Here is a 14,287-nt window from a genome sequence, read left to right as displayed (position 1 = left end):
TATAGATGAAGAAGTTATTTGGAGGGATTTAGATGGAGAATGAATTTGGTAATATGAGAATGCATTTTAAGGACATAGCAAGATGACAATACAATTAGCTTAGTGCTTGGGTTTTGCAGTCAAATCTCAGAAAAGCAAATTAACCTCTGTGGCATTAACTTTCTCACCTGAAATAGGGGAAATGATCATGCTTGTTTTGTTGTTACTTTACTTCAACATTTAAAAATCGATTGTCCGTTATCCATGACTTCCTTGGTGGCTCAGATGGTAAAGCATCTGCCTACGATGCGGGAGAGCCGGGTTGGGAAGATCCTCTGGAGAAGGAAATGGCAACCCACTCCAGTACTCTTGCCTGGAGAATCCCACGGATGGAGGGGCGTGGTAGTCTACAGTCCATGGGGTCTGTTATCTAGTCTGAAGGTAAGAATAGTTAGGACATCATCCCTTGGCGTGAAACAGCTTATGAATAACTGAACTGCAGTGGGGCGGGGGGTGGGGGGGTGGTCACACATAATACGTGCTTTAAAAATCTTTTCATTATTATTTTATTGTTAGGCTTCCCAGGTGGCGCACTGATCAAGTATCCGTCTGCCAATCCAGGAGACACAAGAGACGCTGGTTCGATCCCTAGGTGGGGAAAGATCCCCTGGAGAAGGAAATGACAACCCACTCCCATACTCCTGCCTGGAAACTTCCATAGACAGAGGAACCTGGCGGGCTACAGCCCATAAGGTTGCAAAGAGTCGAACACGATTGAGCGACTAAGCACGCAGACTAGAAGAGGGGTGGAGAGAGAAATGAAAGTGATTTGTAAACCATAAAAGTGCTTCAAAAATCCTCCCAAAGCCCTAGGGGATGAAAACAGTGAGGAATCTCAGGAGTTTGGTTACGGATCTGGGTTTCAAGGTTGTCGAATTCTCCATATTTGGGCCTGAGTTCTCAGAATAGAACAGGATAGGATGTTAGGGCTGAGATCATCTGGTACAATTTTATGCTAATTGAAAAATTCTTGCCTTCTGTCGCCGTGCCCTGACAATAAACAACATCGCCACCCCAGACTCTCCCATCCGAGTCCCAACGGCATGACGTCATCGCTCCGCCCCTCAAACTCCAGGGCGTCGCGTCTCTAAGCTACCTTTCAGCCGCCAGGTCCGGCAGCGCCTGCGCAAATGTGGGGCGGGTCGAGCCGGGGCGGTCGCGAGCGCGCCGCGAGGGGGCGGGGCTAGTGCGCACGCAGCTTCATCCCGTCCCCGCCCTTTCTCTTCCCGGTTTCCCTGTCAGCCTGCGGGTCGGGTCTGGCGGCTGTTTCCGGTAGGAGCGCGGTGCGGGGCTAGTCGCTGTCTGCTCCTCGTCATGTCCTACGGTCCCTTAGACATGTACCGGAACCCGGGGGGCTCGGGGCCCCCGCTCCGGGACTTCAACAGCATCATCCAGACATGCAGCGGCAACATCCAGCGGATCAGCCAAGCCAGTGAGCCGGGGTACCGCGGCGGCTGGGGGGGCGGGGGCCGTCCTGACGAGGCTGCCGGGACGGCGGAGCCCAAAGCCACACCTGAGGCCGTCTCGAGCGCTCCGCTCTGGATACGGTGGCCTGCCATCCGCGAATCTGCCAGGCCCAGGCACCCTGAGGGTCCGGCGCCTCAACTGAAGCTCGAGTTTCTTCTCAGGAGTTCTGCCCTTAAGGTGTTTTGGGGCTAAGACAGCAGTCCTGACAGCCCCAGGGTGGGAGGGTGTGTTTGTCTGCTCCAGAGCAGTGAGTGAGTCAACCTGATGCAGCGGTCAGCCGAGTTTTTCCTGTCATCTGCTTCCCTCCACCCACTTCTCTTTGACCAGTTTGGATCGGGAGTTGTTTACTGGTTTAGACTTTACATTCTGCTCAGCTTCTGGCTTCTTGAAAGTCAGCTGCTTTCAATTAAGCAGAGTGGAGAATGCATGTGTTTTGGTGACTTTAATACAGTTCTTCCTGTAACGTTTGAAAGTCAGTTACAATGACTTGTATTCAAGGGGGTCAGATGACTTCTACTTTAATAAAGAGAATTCACCAAAGACACTTCAGTTTACAGTATTTTGTCTTTTGTAGCAGAAGATTTGCGTGTTTTTGGATTTCAAGCTGATAAGTCTTTTGTTTTCCTTCCCGATCTAGTTACTCTTTTGAACAAGCATGATACACAGAGAAGCTCAGGGACATGGCCACAATCACATAGCAAGTAAGACACGGTAGAATTGGTGGTGGATTTCAGAATGTCATTGCTTGTCTTAAAACTGCCTCCCCACTGTTAGGGTCTAAATGAGACTGTAGATGAATGAGTTAAATCTTGTGCCTGAAGATCATCTCAGAGCCTTATAAACAGGAGGTCAGCAGCAGCAGCAACTACTTGGAAGGAATGGTATCATCATCCTTGTTGTTTATTATTGTGTTTTTGTGAGCTTGGCTGTGCCTTGTTAATAGGTAGAACTAGTTGGTCCTGAATCACAATTATGTTCTATATTTTAAAGAAAAATACCACTTAGCTTTTAAATTTAATATGTAATGTAGAATTTGAGAGAGGGAAAGTTTCTGATGGAAATCATTTGAGTCTTGGCACCTTGGGAGTGGAAAGAAGACTATGTGATCTGTGAAATCCGAAACAAAAATTTATATGACCACTGGTGGGATTTTCCTGGTGGTCCAGGGAAGTTAAGACTTCATGCTTCCACTGCATGGGGCGCAGGTTCAAACCGTGGTTGGGAAACTAAGATCCCATATGCTGCATGGTGCAGCCAAAAAATATTTTAAAAATATATGACCATTGGTTCAGAAGTATAGTACTTTGTGTTCCAGTTTCCTTTTGTGAGGGAGCTGTAACACAGGCTAGATCAGAAAATTCTGATTCAAAGCCAAAAATTTATTGTTGAGACCAATTCTAATTTTAATGTCTATGTGTGAAATGTTCATTTTGTATGCATTTGAGTATCATGCATGTACTGTGTATAAGAACTGGCAGGGAGCCTTTGGCGTACATAGCAACTGAAAGGATTTGGTGCTATAGAAGAGATATAATAAAATTATAGGTAGTCAGGAGAGACATCTTTTTCACTTGGGAGGGACCAGGGAAGGCATTATGGCATTTGAGTTGGGTCTGGCTGGAAAGATGGTGGAAAGGATTTGAACTTTTTACAGTAAATAAGAGAAGGGCATTTAAGGAGGGAATTAAATGAACAAGGCATGGTAGGGGGAAAGCATGTGCTGTGTATAAAAAAGTAGAGTGGTTTAATTTGGCTAGTGTGGTGGATTCTAGAATGGAGTGCAAAGTAGGCTTGGAAAGGTTAAGTTGGGACCTAGATATGAAGAGCTTTAATTGCTAACCTAATGGGTTTGGATTTAATTCTGTAGAAATGTGTAAATCGAGTTGGAAGGGAGAGACTGGAATCAGAGATACCAGTTAGGAACTGAAAATGAAAGAAAGGATAGGAGAGGTGTCTTTGGCGATAGAATTCATAAGATTTAGCTCTTGGTTAGGCATCAGGCTCAAGTAATAGTTGGATTCAGCCATTAATAACATTAATAGCTAACATTTTTGGTGCTTACTGTGTGCCAGGCGATGTACGTGCTTTACAGCGATGCAAGTGTTGATTTTGTAACAACCCTTTGAAGTAATTACCAGTATTATTTCTTTTTATGGGTTAGGAAACAGGATAAGAAACTTGAAACCAGATCTGTCTCTTATGACCAACATTTAGCCTTTTTATAATTTTTAATTAATATTAGTTTTGTAGCAGCTAACACTTCAGCAGGTTAGAAGTGACTTTTTTTTTTACTCTTCATAGGAAGCTATGGGGAATGCCTGAGCTGTGGAACTTTCTCCTCTTGTGGTTGGTCTACCTCTCCTGCTAGATTGTTAGTTCCTTCGAAGAAATGAGACATGACTTATTCATCTTTATATTTCTAGTACTTACCTAAGATCTACCCATATGATAGATTCACTTATTCGCTGTTCAACAAATATTCTTTGAGCACCTGCTATGCACAGGGGATGGAGTGATGAGCAAGATAGACAAAACCCTGCCCTGATAGTGTGTGTGTGTGTATATATGTGTGTGTATGAATGTGTGTATATACATACATAGGCATACATACACATATATAACTAATGTTGAGAAATAGTAAGTGCTATGAAGGAAAAATAAAGCAGGATAAGGAGACACAAAGTAACCAGAGAAAGAAGTGCTATTTATTCTTACATCAGATGGTCAAGGAGGACCTCTCTGAGTAGACCCCTGAATGAAATGAGGGAGCCATGTGAGTAGCTGAGGGAAGGCATTCTAGGCAGAGGAAACTGCAAGAGCAAAGACCTCAGTGCCTCCAAGAATGGCAGGGAGACTAATGTGTCTGGACTGCAGTTAGAGAAGGAAGCATAGTAGGAAAAGAGGCCGTGGAGATAGCCAGGGATCATACTATTTAGGGTCTTGAGGCTCAGTAAATTGTATTTAGTAGATTTGAATGAATGAGATTTTTTCCACCATCTTGAAACTCTCCCTGCCTCATTTATCTTGTGCTATGTGGTTCCTACCACATCTTATGACCCTAGGCAGTGTGAGTTGGAATTTTCCTTTTGGGATTGTTTAGTGAGGCTCTGGGAGTTGGAAATGGGTAGGGTGACATTGTCTCTACCCATTTACCAGGCTGGCACCCATTCCCCAAACTTGGCCAGTGTACCTAAGTATACAGTATGGATGTGACACCCACCCCCCTCCACCCCCTGCTTCAGACATATGCCCACGTCCATATAGTCCTGCAAGGACCTGTATTTATTGAAAATATGAGAGAATAGCTTATTCTTTTTTCTCAACTTTTCAGCTGCATTTGTGGGTTTGGAATTGCTGAGCCTTTCAGGCTGAAATACGGCAGGCCACTGTGTGGGTTGTTATAGGTACAGCTAAGGTTGACTGCCTGGCACAAACGGTTGTTATCAGTCTGTGTGGGCAACAGAAGAAAAATGTTTGACTCTGCCTGTTGTGAAATGAAGGGTCTGGGCAGATAGAGGGCAATAACCTAACAGGCTCCAAGTTATCTCTGAAGAGATTAAAGAACAGCATGTCTGTTCTTTAATGTTGCTAATTTATTGATATGATTTTGTTTACAAAAAACTTAAAAGCAGCTAAACTTTTAAAATTGACTGTTGTGTGAAATCCTGTGGGCTGTTCTTTTAAAATTGTTTGCCTTTGCTGTTTATTTCGTTGCCCACTTTGTGAAGTCTTCATGATCTCAACATCTGTATCCAGCAGCATAGTCTCAGTGTTTCTGTTTCCTTTCTAGTTCACCCCAATAATGCTATCAGCAGTATGTCTAAAATCCCTCTTACCTCCTCAAGAGCCTACAGTGGCTGGCTGTTGTTGCTGCATCAGGTCTTAGCATTCCGCTTTGCTTCCATTGTCTTTGTCATCTTAATCCAAATTAGCCATATTTTCTCCTATTCGTCACCCTTTGCTCCAGGCGGGCTATTTTTCTTAACATCCCTAAACACTGATTTCTGCAGCAAGTTTTTGCTCATTCTATTCCTCTTTTCTTCAATCGTTCCCTGCCTCGCAAACCACCTAAATTATACAAATCCTTTGAGTTGTGCTTAAATCCTGCCCCTTGTAACTAAGCTTTCCCTTGCTTTTCAAAGAATGAAGTCAACAGGAGCCCGGGAGTTAGGCTCAGCAGATCTGTGACAGAGTTCTTGCTCCTCTATGTTGTACCGTTAGCCTGGAGCAGTTCCCCTTTCTGTCTGTTACCCCATCTGTAAAATGAATGCTATGGGTAAAATGCGTTCTTTGAAAGTGCCTAGTATAGTGCCCGGCCGGAATAGCATTGGTTGAGTCCCCTGCTCCACCATAGTTTAGTAGTTAAGTGAGCGGGCTCAGGAGTCAGACGGTCTGGGTTTGAGTCCTAGATCTGCTCTGACTAGCTGTGTAAGCATATTGCTGTACTTCTCCGTTTCAGTTTCCTCATCTGTAAGATGGAGTTAATAACAGTCTTTACTTCATAGGATCATGAGAATTAAATGAGGAAATTTATGTAAAGTGCTTGAAGCAGGACTGCAGCATTGTTTAAGAAATGTTAACTGTCATTTTGTTTTTCTTTCTGAATTCGCAAGCTTAGCACTTACTTTATTGTGTATTCTGTAATTAATGCATGCTTTTTGACCTTGTTATTCCAACTGAGAGATCACTGTTAGTGTTGTGGGGATAGCAACCGCGCATTGTACAGCTCTCTCTTAACTACAGGGCCTGGCACTGCAGTGGATATGTGTTAATAGTTGGCATTCAGTATGTACTTAATTGATTTTTATCATCGCTAAGTACATTTTTCTTGGTCTCGAGTTTGATAATAATAGCTATGCTTGATTGAGTTCTTTTAAGTGCCAGACACTGTTCTGAATTTAGCTTCATATTGTCTTAATGTCAGCCTCACAGCAGCCACACGAGGATTCTCTTGTTATTCCCATTTTGTAGGTGAGGAAACTGAGGCGCAAAGGAGTGGAGCCTTTTACTAGGAATTGTGAAACTGGGAATAACACACAGGCAGTCTCAATTCAGAGTCTATGTTCTTAACCCGTTGTGTGTTCTGTCATGGGTGTGGTAAATAGAAGATTATACCTTCGATATTCAGTGTTTGTGTTCAGTTTAGTTTAGAGCTTTCCTATCATAGTGGCTAAAAAGTCAGGTCATTTTCATGATAGCTTTGCAAAAACGATGCAAACCTAATTTTCAGAGTAAGACGCTGAGATGACTTCATTGTCATGACTTATGTCGTAACGTAAGCTATCATGTTCTCATTTTATGTAAATACGATTCTTTCCTTGAATATATGTTTGCTTGTTTACCTTTATGGTAGTTGCTTTCAGTGTGTCTAGACTTTGATATGAACTAAGGTTCATTTGGAGATTCAGATTCTGCTAAAAGCTGATCTCAGCTAAAAGTCCACGAAGAGTGTTCAGTTTAGAGCAGTTCCTAGTGTGGATGTTAGCTGTAATGTGCAATAAATTGGTTTGCTTTGTAGTCTTATAAAAGTTTTAGCCAGGACATGCTTTTAAACATGAGAGGTCAGTGATAGGAGAAATTGAGGCCTAGTTTTAAAAATAACAAAATTGCTTACACAGAACTGAAGAACTTGTCTTTACATTTGGCCTAGTCATCTGGTTTCCAGATTATGTAGCATTTCATAGAGGATAGATACCCAGTGATTTTCATCCAAAATGTAACAAATCAGTCTAAAAGTAAAACTTTCATTTACTAGAATGCTTAGAAAAGGAGTTTTCTCATTAACTAAGCTGACCAGAAAACTCTTCTAGATTTAACCCATTTTGATAAAAATTATTCCAAAAAATATCACTTTACTTTTTAACATCTTAAGTGCATTCAAGGGAAAAATAAGTGTGTATGTAACTGTTTCTTTTTGTGCTTTAGGTTTAAGGGATACAGTTCTTTTCTTTTTTTATTTATTTATTTTTTTTTTCTTTTTTTAAAAAGAGTTATTTGTTTACTTTTGTAGCTGGGCTCCATCTTCCTTGCTGCCCTGAGCTTTCTCTAGTTGTAGGGAGTGGGGGCTATTCTCTGGTTGTGGTGTGTGGGCTTCTCCTTGCGGTGGCTCCTCTTGCTGTAGAGCACAGGTTCTAGGCTCTCAGGCTCAATAGTTGTGGCACACAGGCTGAGTTGTTCCCCACCATGTGGGATCTTCCTGGACTAGGGATCAAACCCATGTCCCCTGCAATGGCAGGTGGTTTTAACCACTCGACCATCAGGGAAGTCTCAAGTGATACAGTTCTTGGTTGTGAAACAGATGGGTCATTGAGTCACTATTTTCAAATAAACTCTGATGTTGGTGGTTATGGAGGGCATTATACAAAGAATTCTACTTCCAGTAAACAAAGACATTACTGTCCTTATCATTTGAGTTTTGGGGCATCTTGCTGGAAACTTTTAGGAAAATATCAATATTCAGGAATTTGAATAGAATTAATGAAAGCTTGGATTCATTCTGGTGTTTAGCTAACAAGTGACGCTATAAAGTCCTCCTCCCTCCACCCAATCCCCCCATCCCAATTTATGTATCTCAGCAAACAAAAGAAGTCAGAAAAGACTAGGTAAAAAAAGTTCTCAGCTGAGTTTAAACCAAGAACAGCTGATTTTAAATTGACTTTTCCCCCGTAGTCTGTAAAATCCCCTTTGCTGTCTAGGGCACTTAATACATTTTGATTGGTGATTAACAACTTGAAATTTTAAAATCTCTAGAGTTTCTAAAGAGAATGCTCTATGTAAAGACAGTCAATAAGATGAGATCTGTTTCCTTGAACTGCCATACTAGTAACATTTACCTCTATGTGTCACCCTGTAACCAATTATTTTCTGGAGGAGTGTGTATGCATGTGTGGTTATGCAAATACAAAAATGAGTAGAATGTGGTCCCTCCTCTCCAGAGGTGTATAGTCAGTCCAGTCCCATTTGTACAGAGAGGCAGAGTCTCTCTCAGCCAAACTCAGTCTTGCAAAAAAACTGCTTGGTTACACAGCATCATTCTGGGACTAGAGCTTCTTCATTATTGTTGACTTTTATCATTGAGCAGTGGTGGGAGTACTTAAGGGTCATTTAGTCCTTATGTAGTCATAGTAATTGAATGAGGAAAAAAGCCCCACCCACACAAATAGTAAGTACTGTGACAGACAAAAAGTACTCAATATGTGTTAGTTAAACCTGAATATCATATACAATTGGTGAAAGAGACCCAGCAACATGAAATGATTTATCTGGTGCCGTACATGTAGTTAGTGGTCCTGTTTGGCTTAGAATTTAGGTCTCATTATTCCTAGCTCATGTTCGTTCATATCTGCTGCCTTGAAAGTGGCATGACATAAAACTGAGGAAGTAAAGTCGTTCAGTTGTGTCCGACTCTTTGCGACCCCATGGACTGTAGCCTACCAGGCTCCTCCCATGGGATTTTCCAGGCAAGAGTACTGGAGTGAGTTGCCATTTCCTTTTTCAGAGGATCTTCCCCACCCAGGGATCGAACCTGGGTCTCCTGCATTGTAGGTAGATGCTTTACCGTCTGAGCCACCAGGGAAGTCTCAAAACTGAGGCTAACTGAATTAATCAGCAATTGCTTCCTGCTCCCTGGGTGCTGGCACTCTGCTGGACTCCGGTAAATATGCAGGAACCTTCCCAAAGGTGGCAGGGCCTTAGGGAAGGGAGCGGGTTGGAGCAGGGGCATCAGCCTATCTGGAGGACAGAGCTGTTAAGTTAGGGAGCTGTCAGATAAGCAGGGTGGGGCAAAGTGCAACACTGGCAAATGGAAGCCTGCCCTAAGTCACTACATTCTGTGTATTTCCTCTAAAGGAGGAAATGTAGTCTGCCTGTGAGAGAGTCTCAGTTCAGTTCAGTTTGGTTGCTCAGTTGTGTCTGACTCTTTGCGACCCCATGAATCGCAGCACGCCAGGCCTCCCTGTCCATCACAAACTCCCGGAGTTCACTCAGACTCAAGTCCATTGAGTCAGTGATGCCATCCAGCCATTTCATCCTCTGGCGTCCCCTTTTCCTCCTGCCCTCAATCTCTCCCAGCATCAGAGTCTTTTCCAATGAGTCAGCTCTTCGCATGAGGTGGCCAAAGTACTGGAGTTTCAGCTTCAGCATCATTCCCTCCAAAGAAATCCCAGGGCTGATCTCCTTCAGAATGGACTGGTTGCATCTCCTTGCAGTCCAAGGGACTCTCAAGAGTCTTCTCCAACACCACAGTTCAAAAGCATCAATTCTTCGGCGCTCAGCCTTCTTCACAGTCCAACTCTCACATCCATACATGACCACAGGAAAAACCATAGCCTTGACTAGATGGACCTTTGTTGGCAAAGTAATGTCTCTGCTTTTGAATATGCTATCTAAGTTGGTCATAACTTTCCTTCCAAGGAGTAAGCGTCTTTTAATTTCATGGCTGCAGTCACCATCTGCAGTGATTTTGGAGCCCCCCAAAAATAAAGTCTGACACTGTTTCCACTGTTTCCCCATCTATTTCCCAGGAAGTGATGGGACCAGATGCCATGATCTTTGTTTTCTGAATGTTGAGCTTTAAGCCAACTTTTTCACTCTCCACTTTCACTTTCATCAAGAGGCTTTTTAGTTCCTCTTTACTTTCTGCCATAAGGGTGGTGTCATCTGCATAGCTGAGGTTATTGATATCTCTCCTGGCAATCTTGATTCCAGCTTATGTTTCTTCCAGTCCAGCGTTTCTCATGATGTACTCTGCATATAAGTTAAATAAGCAGGGTGACAATATACAGCCTTGACGTACTCCTTTTCCTATTTGGAACCAGTCTGTTGTTCCATGTCCAGTTCTAACTGTTGCTTCCTAACCTGCATAGAGGTTTCTCAAGAGGCAGGTCAGGTGGTCTGGTATTCCCATCTCTTTCAGAGTTTTCCACAGTTTATTGTGATCCACACAGTCAAAGGCTTTGGCATAGTCAATAAAGCAGAAATAGATGTTTTTCTGGAACTCTCTTGCTTTTTCCATGATCCAGCGGATGTTGGCAATTTGATCTCTGGTTCCTCTGCCCTTTCTAAAACCAGCTTGAACATCAGGAAGTTCACGGTTCACATATTGCTGAAGCCTGGCTTGGAGAATTTTGAGCATTACTTTACTAGCGTGTGAGATGAGTGCAATTGTGTGGTAGTTTGAGCATTCTTTGGCATTGCCTTTCTTTGGGATTGGAATGAAAACTGAGAGAGTCTAATGTGACATAAAAAAATATAGTTATTGGAATTAGCCCTGGATTTGAATTCTGGTTTTTATGGACTTCCCTGGTGGCTCAGGCAGTAAAGCGTCTGTCTACAACTCGGGAGACCTGGGTTCGATCCCTGGGTTGGGAAGATTCCCTTGGAGAAGGAAATAGCAATCCACTCCAGTACTATTGCCAGGAAAATCCCATGGACAGAGGAGCCTGGTAGGCTACAGTCCATGGGGTCACAAAGACACGACTGAGGGACTTCGCTTTCACTTTTATGACACTGCTTAAAACCATTGGTGGCTTCCCATTTCATTCAAATTGGAAGGCCTTGCTCCAGTTTACAGGGTCCTATGTATTCTGGCTCCCCTCCTCTCTCATCTCTCTAGTCACATTGGCCCCCTGTTTCTCCGTCACAGCAAGTGCTCTTGCCTTGGGGACTTTGTGCTTCATGCTCTCTGCTGGAAAGCTTCTCCCCCAGATATTTTCATGGTTTGATCTTTCACTTCCTTTAGGTCTCTCCTCTGTGTCACCTTATCAGACAGGTCATCTTTGACTACCTCCTGTAAACTACTATCTTCTCCCTACCCTGTTATTCTGGCCCTTACCTGATTTTGTTTTTCTTTATAGCACTTACCACTACCTGATACATGCTTATTATCTCTTCTCCTAAAAAGGAAAGCTTCTTGAGAACAATATCTTCTAGAGCACATATCTGTAGAATAGGTATTCTAAATGAAGGAATGAGTTTTGCAACAGCGTGAGCCTCAGTGTACCCACCTGTAATAATGCTTATCTAAGTAGATACGGGGCTTCCCTGGTGGGACAGAAGGTAAAGAATCTGCCTGCAGTGCGGGAGACCGGGATTCAATCCCTGGGTTGGGAAGATCCCCTGGAGAGGGGAATGGTAACCCCCTCCAGTATTCTTGCCTGGAGAATCCCATGGACAGAGGAACCTAGCAGGCTATGGTCCATGGGGTCGCAAAGAGTTGGACACGACTGAGCAACTAGCACAACAACAGTAAGATAATGCTTATCAGGAGTGAAGGAAAAGCACTCTTCTGCTGTTTCCTCCACTCTCAATACTTCTGACACCAGGTGTGTGGGTTTACCACACACCAGTGGTCAGTTTCTGTGGACTTAAGTGGGGTGTCCTACAATTTAATTCAATTCTGACACTACCTGGAGTTAGCATCAGATTCCGCAAATTAAGGGCTTAGTCCCACAAGGCTCCCCCGACCCCACCCCCTTCAGATGCCAATTGTAAGTGTAGGTTCTTACCTGTCTTTCTGACCAGTGAGCTGTATTGGAGGTGTTCCCATGAGCCCCTCTTCAGGTTCAGCTCGTTTGCTAGTCCAGCTCACGTAACTCAGGAAAACATTCACTTACTGGTTTATTATAGTGAAAGAAAGTGAAGTCGTTCAGTCGTGTCTGACTTTTTGCGACCCCGTGGACTGTAGCCTGCCAGGCTCCTCTGTCCATGGGATTCTCCAGGCAAGAATACTGGAGTGGGTTGCCATTGCCTTCTCCAGGGGATCTTCCCGACCCAGGGATTGAACCCGGGTCTCCCGCATTGCAGGCAGACGCTTTACCCTCTGACCCACCAGGGACTGGTTTATTATAAAAGGACATAATTCAGGACCAGCCAGATAGAAGAGATTGCTAGAACAAGGTATGTAGGAAGAGCTCAAAATATCTATACTCTCTATGGGCACTGACACCCTCCCTGCATCTGTGTGTGGTCACTCAGTCGTGTCTGATTCTTTGCGACCCCATGGACTGTGCCAGGCTCCTCTGTCCATGGGATTTCTCAGGCAAGAATACTGGAGTGGGTTGACATGCCCTCCTCCAGGGGATCTTCCTGACCCAGGGATTGGACCCGTGTCTCCTGAGTCTCCTGCATTGGCAGGTGAGTTCTTTACCACTGAACCACCTGGGGAGTCCACCAATCTGGAAGCTCATCAAATCTAGTTCAAGAATTTATAGAGTTTAATCTGTACTTCCTCTCTCTACCCCCAGTTTCCCTTCTCAGAGGTTGGTGGGTGGAACTGAAATTTCCAACCTGTTAATTACTTGGTCTTTCCGGTGACAAACCCTGCCCACCCTAAGGCCATCAGGGCTTAGGTCACCTCAATAGGTAAACTCTGTATGCTCCAAAGGAGCCCTTTATGAATAACAAAAGACACTCCTATCACTCAGGAAATTCTAAGGCTTTTAGGAACTCTTTGCCAGGACCTGAGGAAAAAGACCAAATATACTTTTTATTATACCACATCAATGGAGAAGGCCCTGGCACCCCACTCTAGTACTCTTGCCTGGAAACTCCCATGGATGGAGGAGCCTGGAAGGCTGCAGTCCATGCGGTCACTAAGAGTCGAACACGACTGAGCAACTTCACATTGACTTTTCACTTTCATGCATTGGAGAAGGAAATGGCAACCCACTCCAGTGTTCTTGCCTGGAGAATCCCAGGGATGGGGGAACCTGGTGGGCTGCCGTCTATGTCGCACAGAGTCGGACACGACTGAAGCGACTTAGCAGCAGCATACCACATCAAGTACATAGCCCAGTGTCTGGCACATGGTGAACGCTCTGTAGATGCTAATGTCTGTCCTCTTTCTTAAATTATTTGTTTGGCCAATCAGTTGATAGCTTTGATTCTGATTCCCATTAGACTTAGGTAAGAAGGATATTATACATCTTAGTGATGAAAAATGGTTATTTATATCTTACATAATGCTTTTTTAGCAGAATGCAATCTTCTATAGTGCTTTACATTTTCCTGTGGAACCATTAAGCTAAAAAACCCTCATTTAATAGAATAGTTATATTTTAGGAAAGTTTGTCAAAAGGCAACTTTTTAATCATGTGAAATCTATATTTCTGTTATAAAATTGGAGTTATATTTTGCTTAAAAGATGGTCTTAAAATAAGATAAAATCATAATTTGAAGTGTTACACACATATATATTCTTGACTGGAAACTTTTGCTTTGTAACACCTATTATGGCACAGTGATCTGGGCTAAGGATGTTGACCTAAAACAGAAACTGCCAGATATTTCTCCAGCAAAGACAGGTTTATTCAGAGTTACCAGAGAGTTGCAGTTTGGGGTCTGCAATCAGGGCAGGCCAAGTGCAAGCCCCCTTCTAGCAAGGGAAGGGTAAAGAAAGTTGGGAAGAATACAGCAACCCCAGAGTCCAGGGCTTCTCACTGGCTTAGAGGTGTCTTCCTGCTGGGCTCTGCTGTCTGGTAGGTGTGAGAGCTCCCCCTTGGGATCTCCCAACTCTATTTAATTTGAGGTTTCCGTTTGTTAATTTTTTGCAGGAGAAATAACTCCTAGACGCTGTTAAGGGCTAGGTTGTTCAGTTTCCCTTAGGTGTAGAGTCACTCAGCAACCACCTAGAAGATTTTGGCTAATTATTATTTCTTAACAGACTTAGAAGCTATTAACACATCTGTGATTCTGTAAGGTAACTGGTCCTTACTAAGCTTGCCTTTTTACTACTCTTGGTGACCAAATTAAGGTCAGTATTATGACTGTGACCCCCAAATTT

General features: G+C 43.6%; 1 protein-coding gene and 1 non-coding gene across 2 annotated transcripts in view; one reads left to right on the top strand and one right to left on the bottom strand.

The window, feature by feature from the left end:
* The first annotated feature begins 1,236 nt into the window (after positions 1–1,236).
* Positions 1,237–14,287, top strand: part of STX12 (syntaxin 12) — a 35,897-nt gene continuing 22,846 nt past the window's right edge. Inside the window, exon 1 of the mRNA XM_019980226.2 lies at positions 1,237–1,471. Coding sequence (XP_019835785.1) covers positions 1,354–1,471 — 118 coding nt within the window. The 5' untranslated portion in view covers positions 1,237–1,353. The remainder of the gene's footprint in view (positions 1,472–14,287) is intronic.
* Positions 9,011–9,082, bottom strand: TRNAC-ACA (transfer RNA cysteine (anticodon ACA)). Its single transcript has one exon. It is a non-coding gene; the product is annotated as a tRNA-Cys (tRNA).

Source organism: Bos indicus, chromosome 2, assembly GCF_029378745.1.
Source record: "Bos indicus isolate NIAB-ARS_2022 breed Sahiwal x Tharparkar chromosome 2, NIAB-ARS_B.indTharparkar_mat_pri_1.0, whole genome shotgun sequence".
In the NCBI taxonomy this organism is placed as follows: Eukaryota; Metazoa; Chordata; class Mammalia; order Artiodactyla; family Bovidae; genus Bos; species Bos indicus.
The sequence above is the reverse complement of the archived record's forward strand: the minus strand, read 5'-3'. Positions and strand labels throughout refer to the sequence as shown.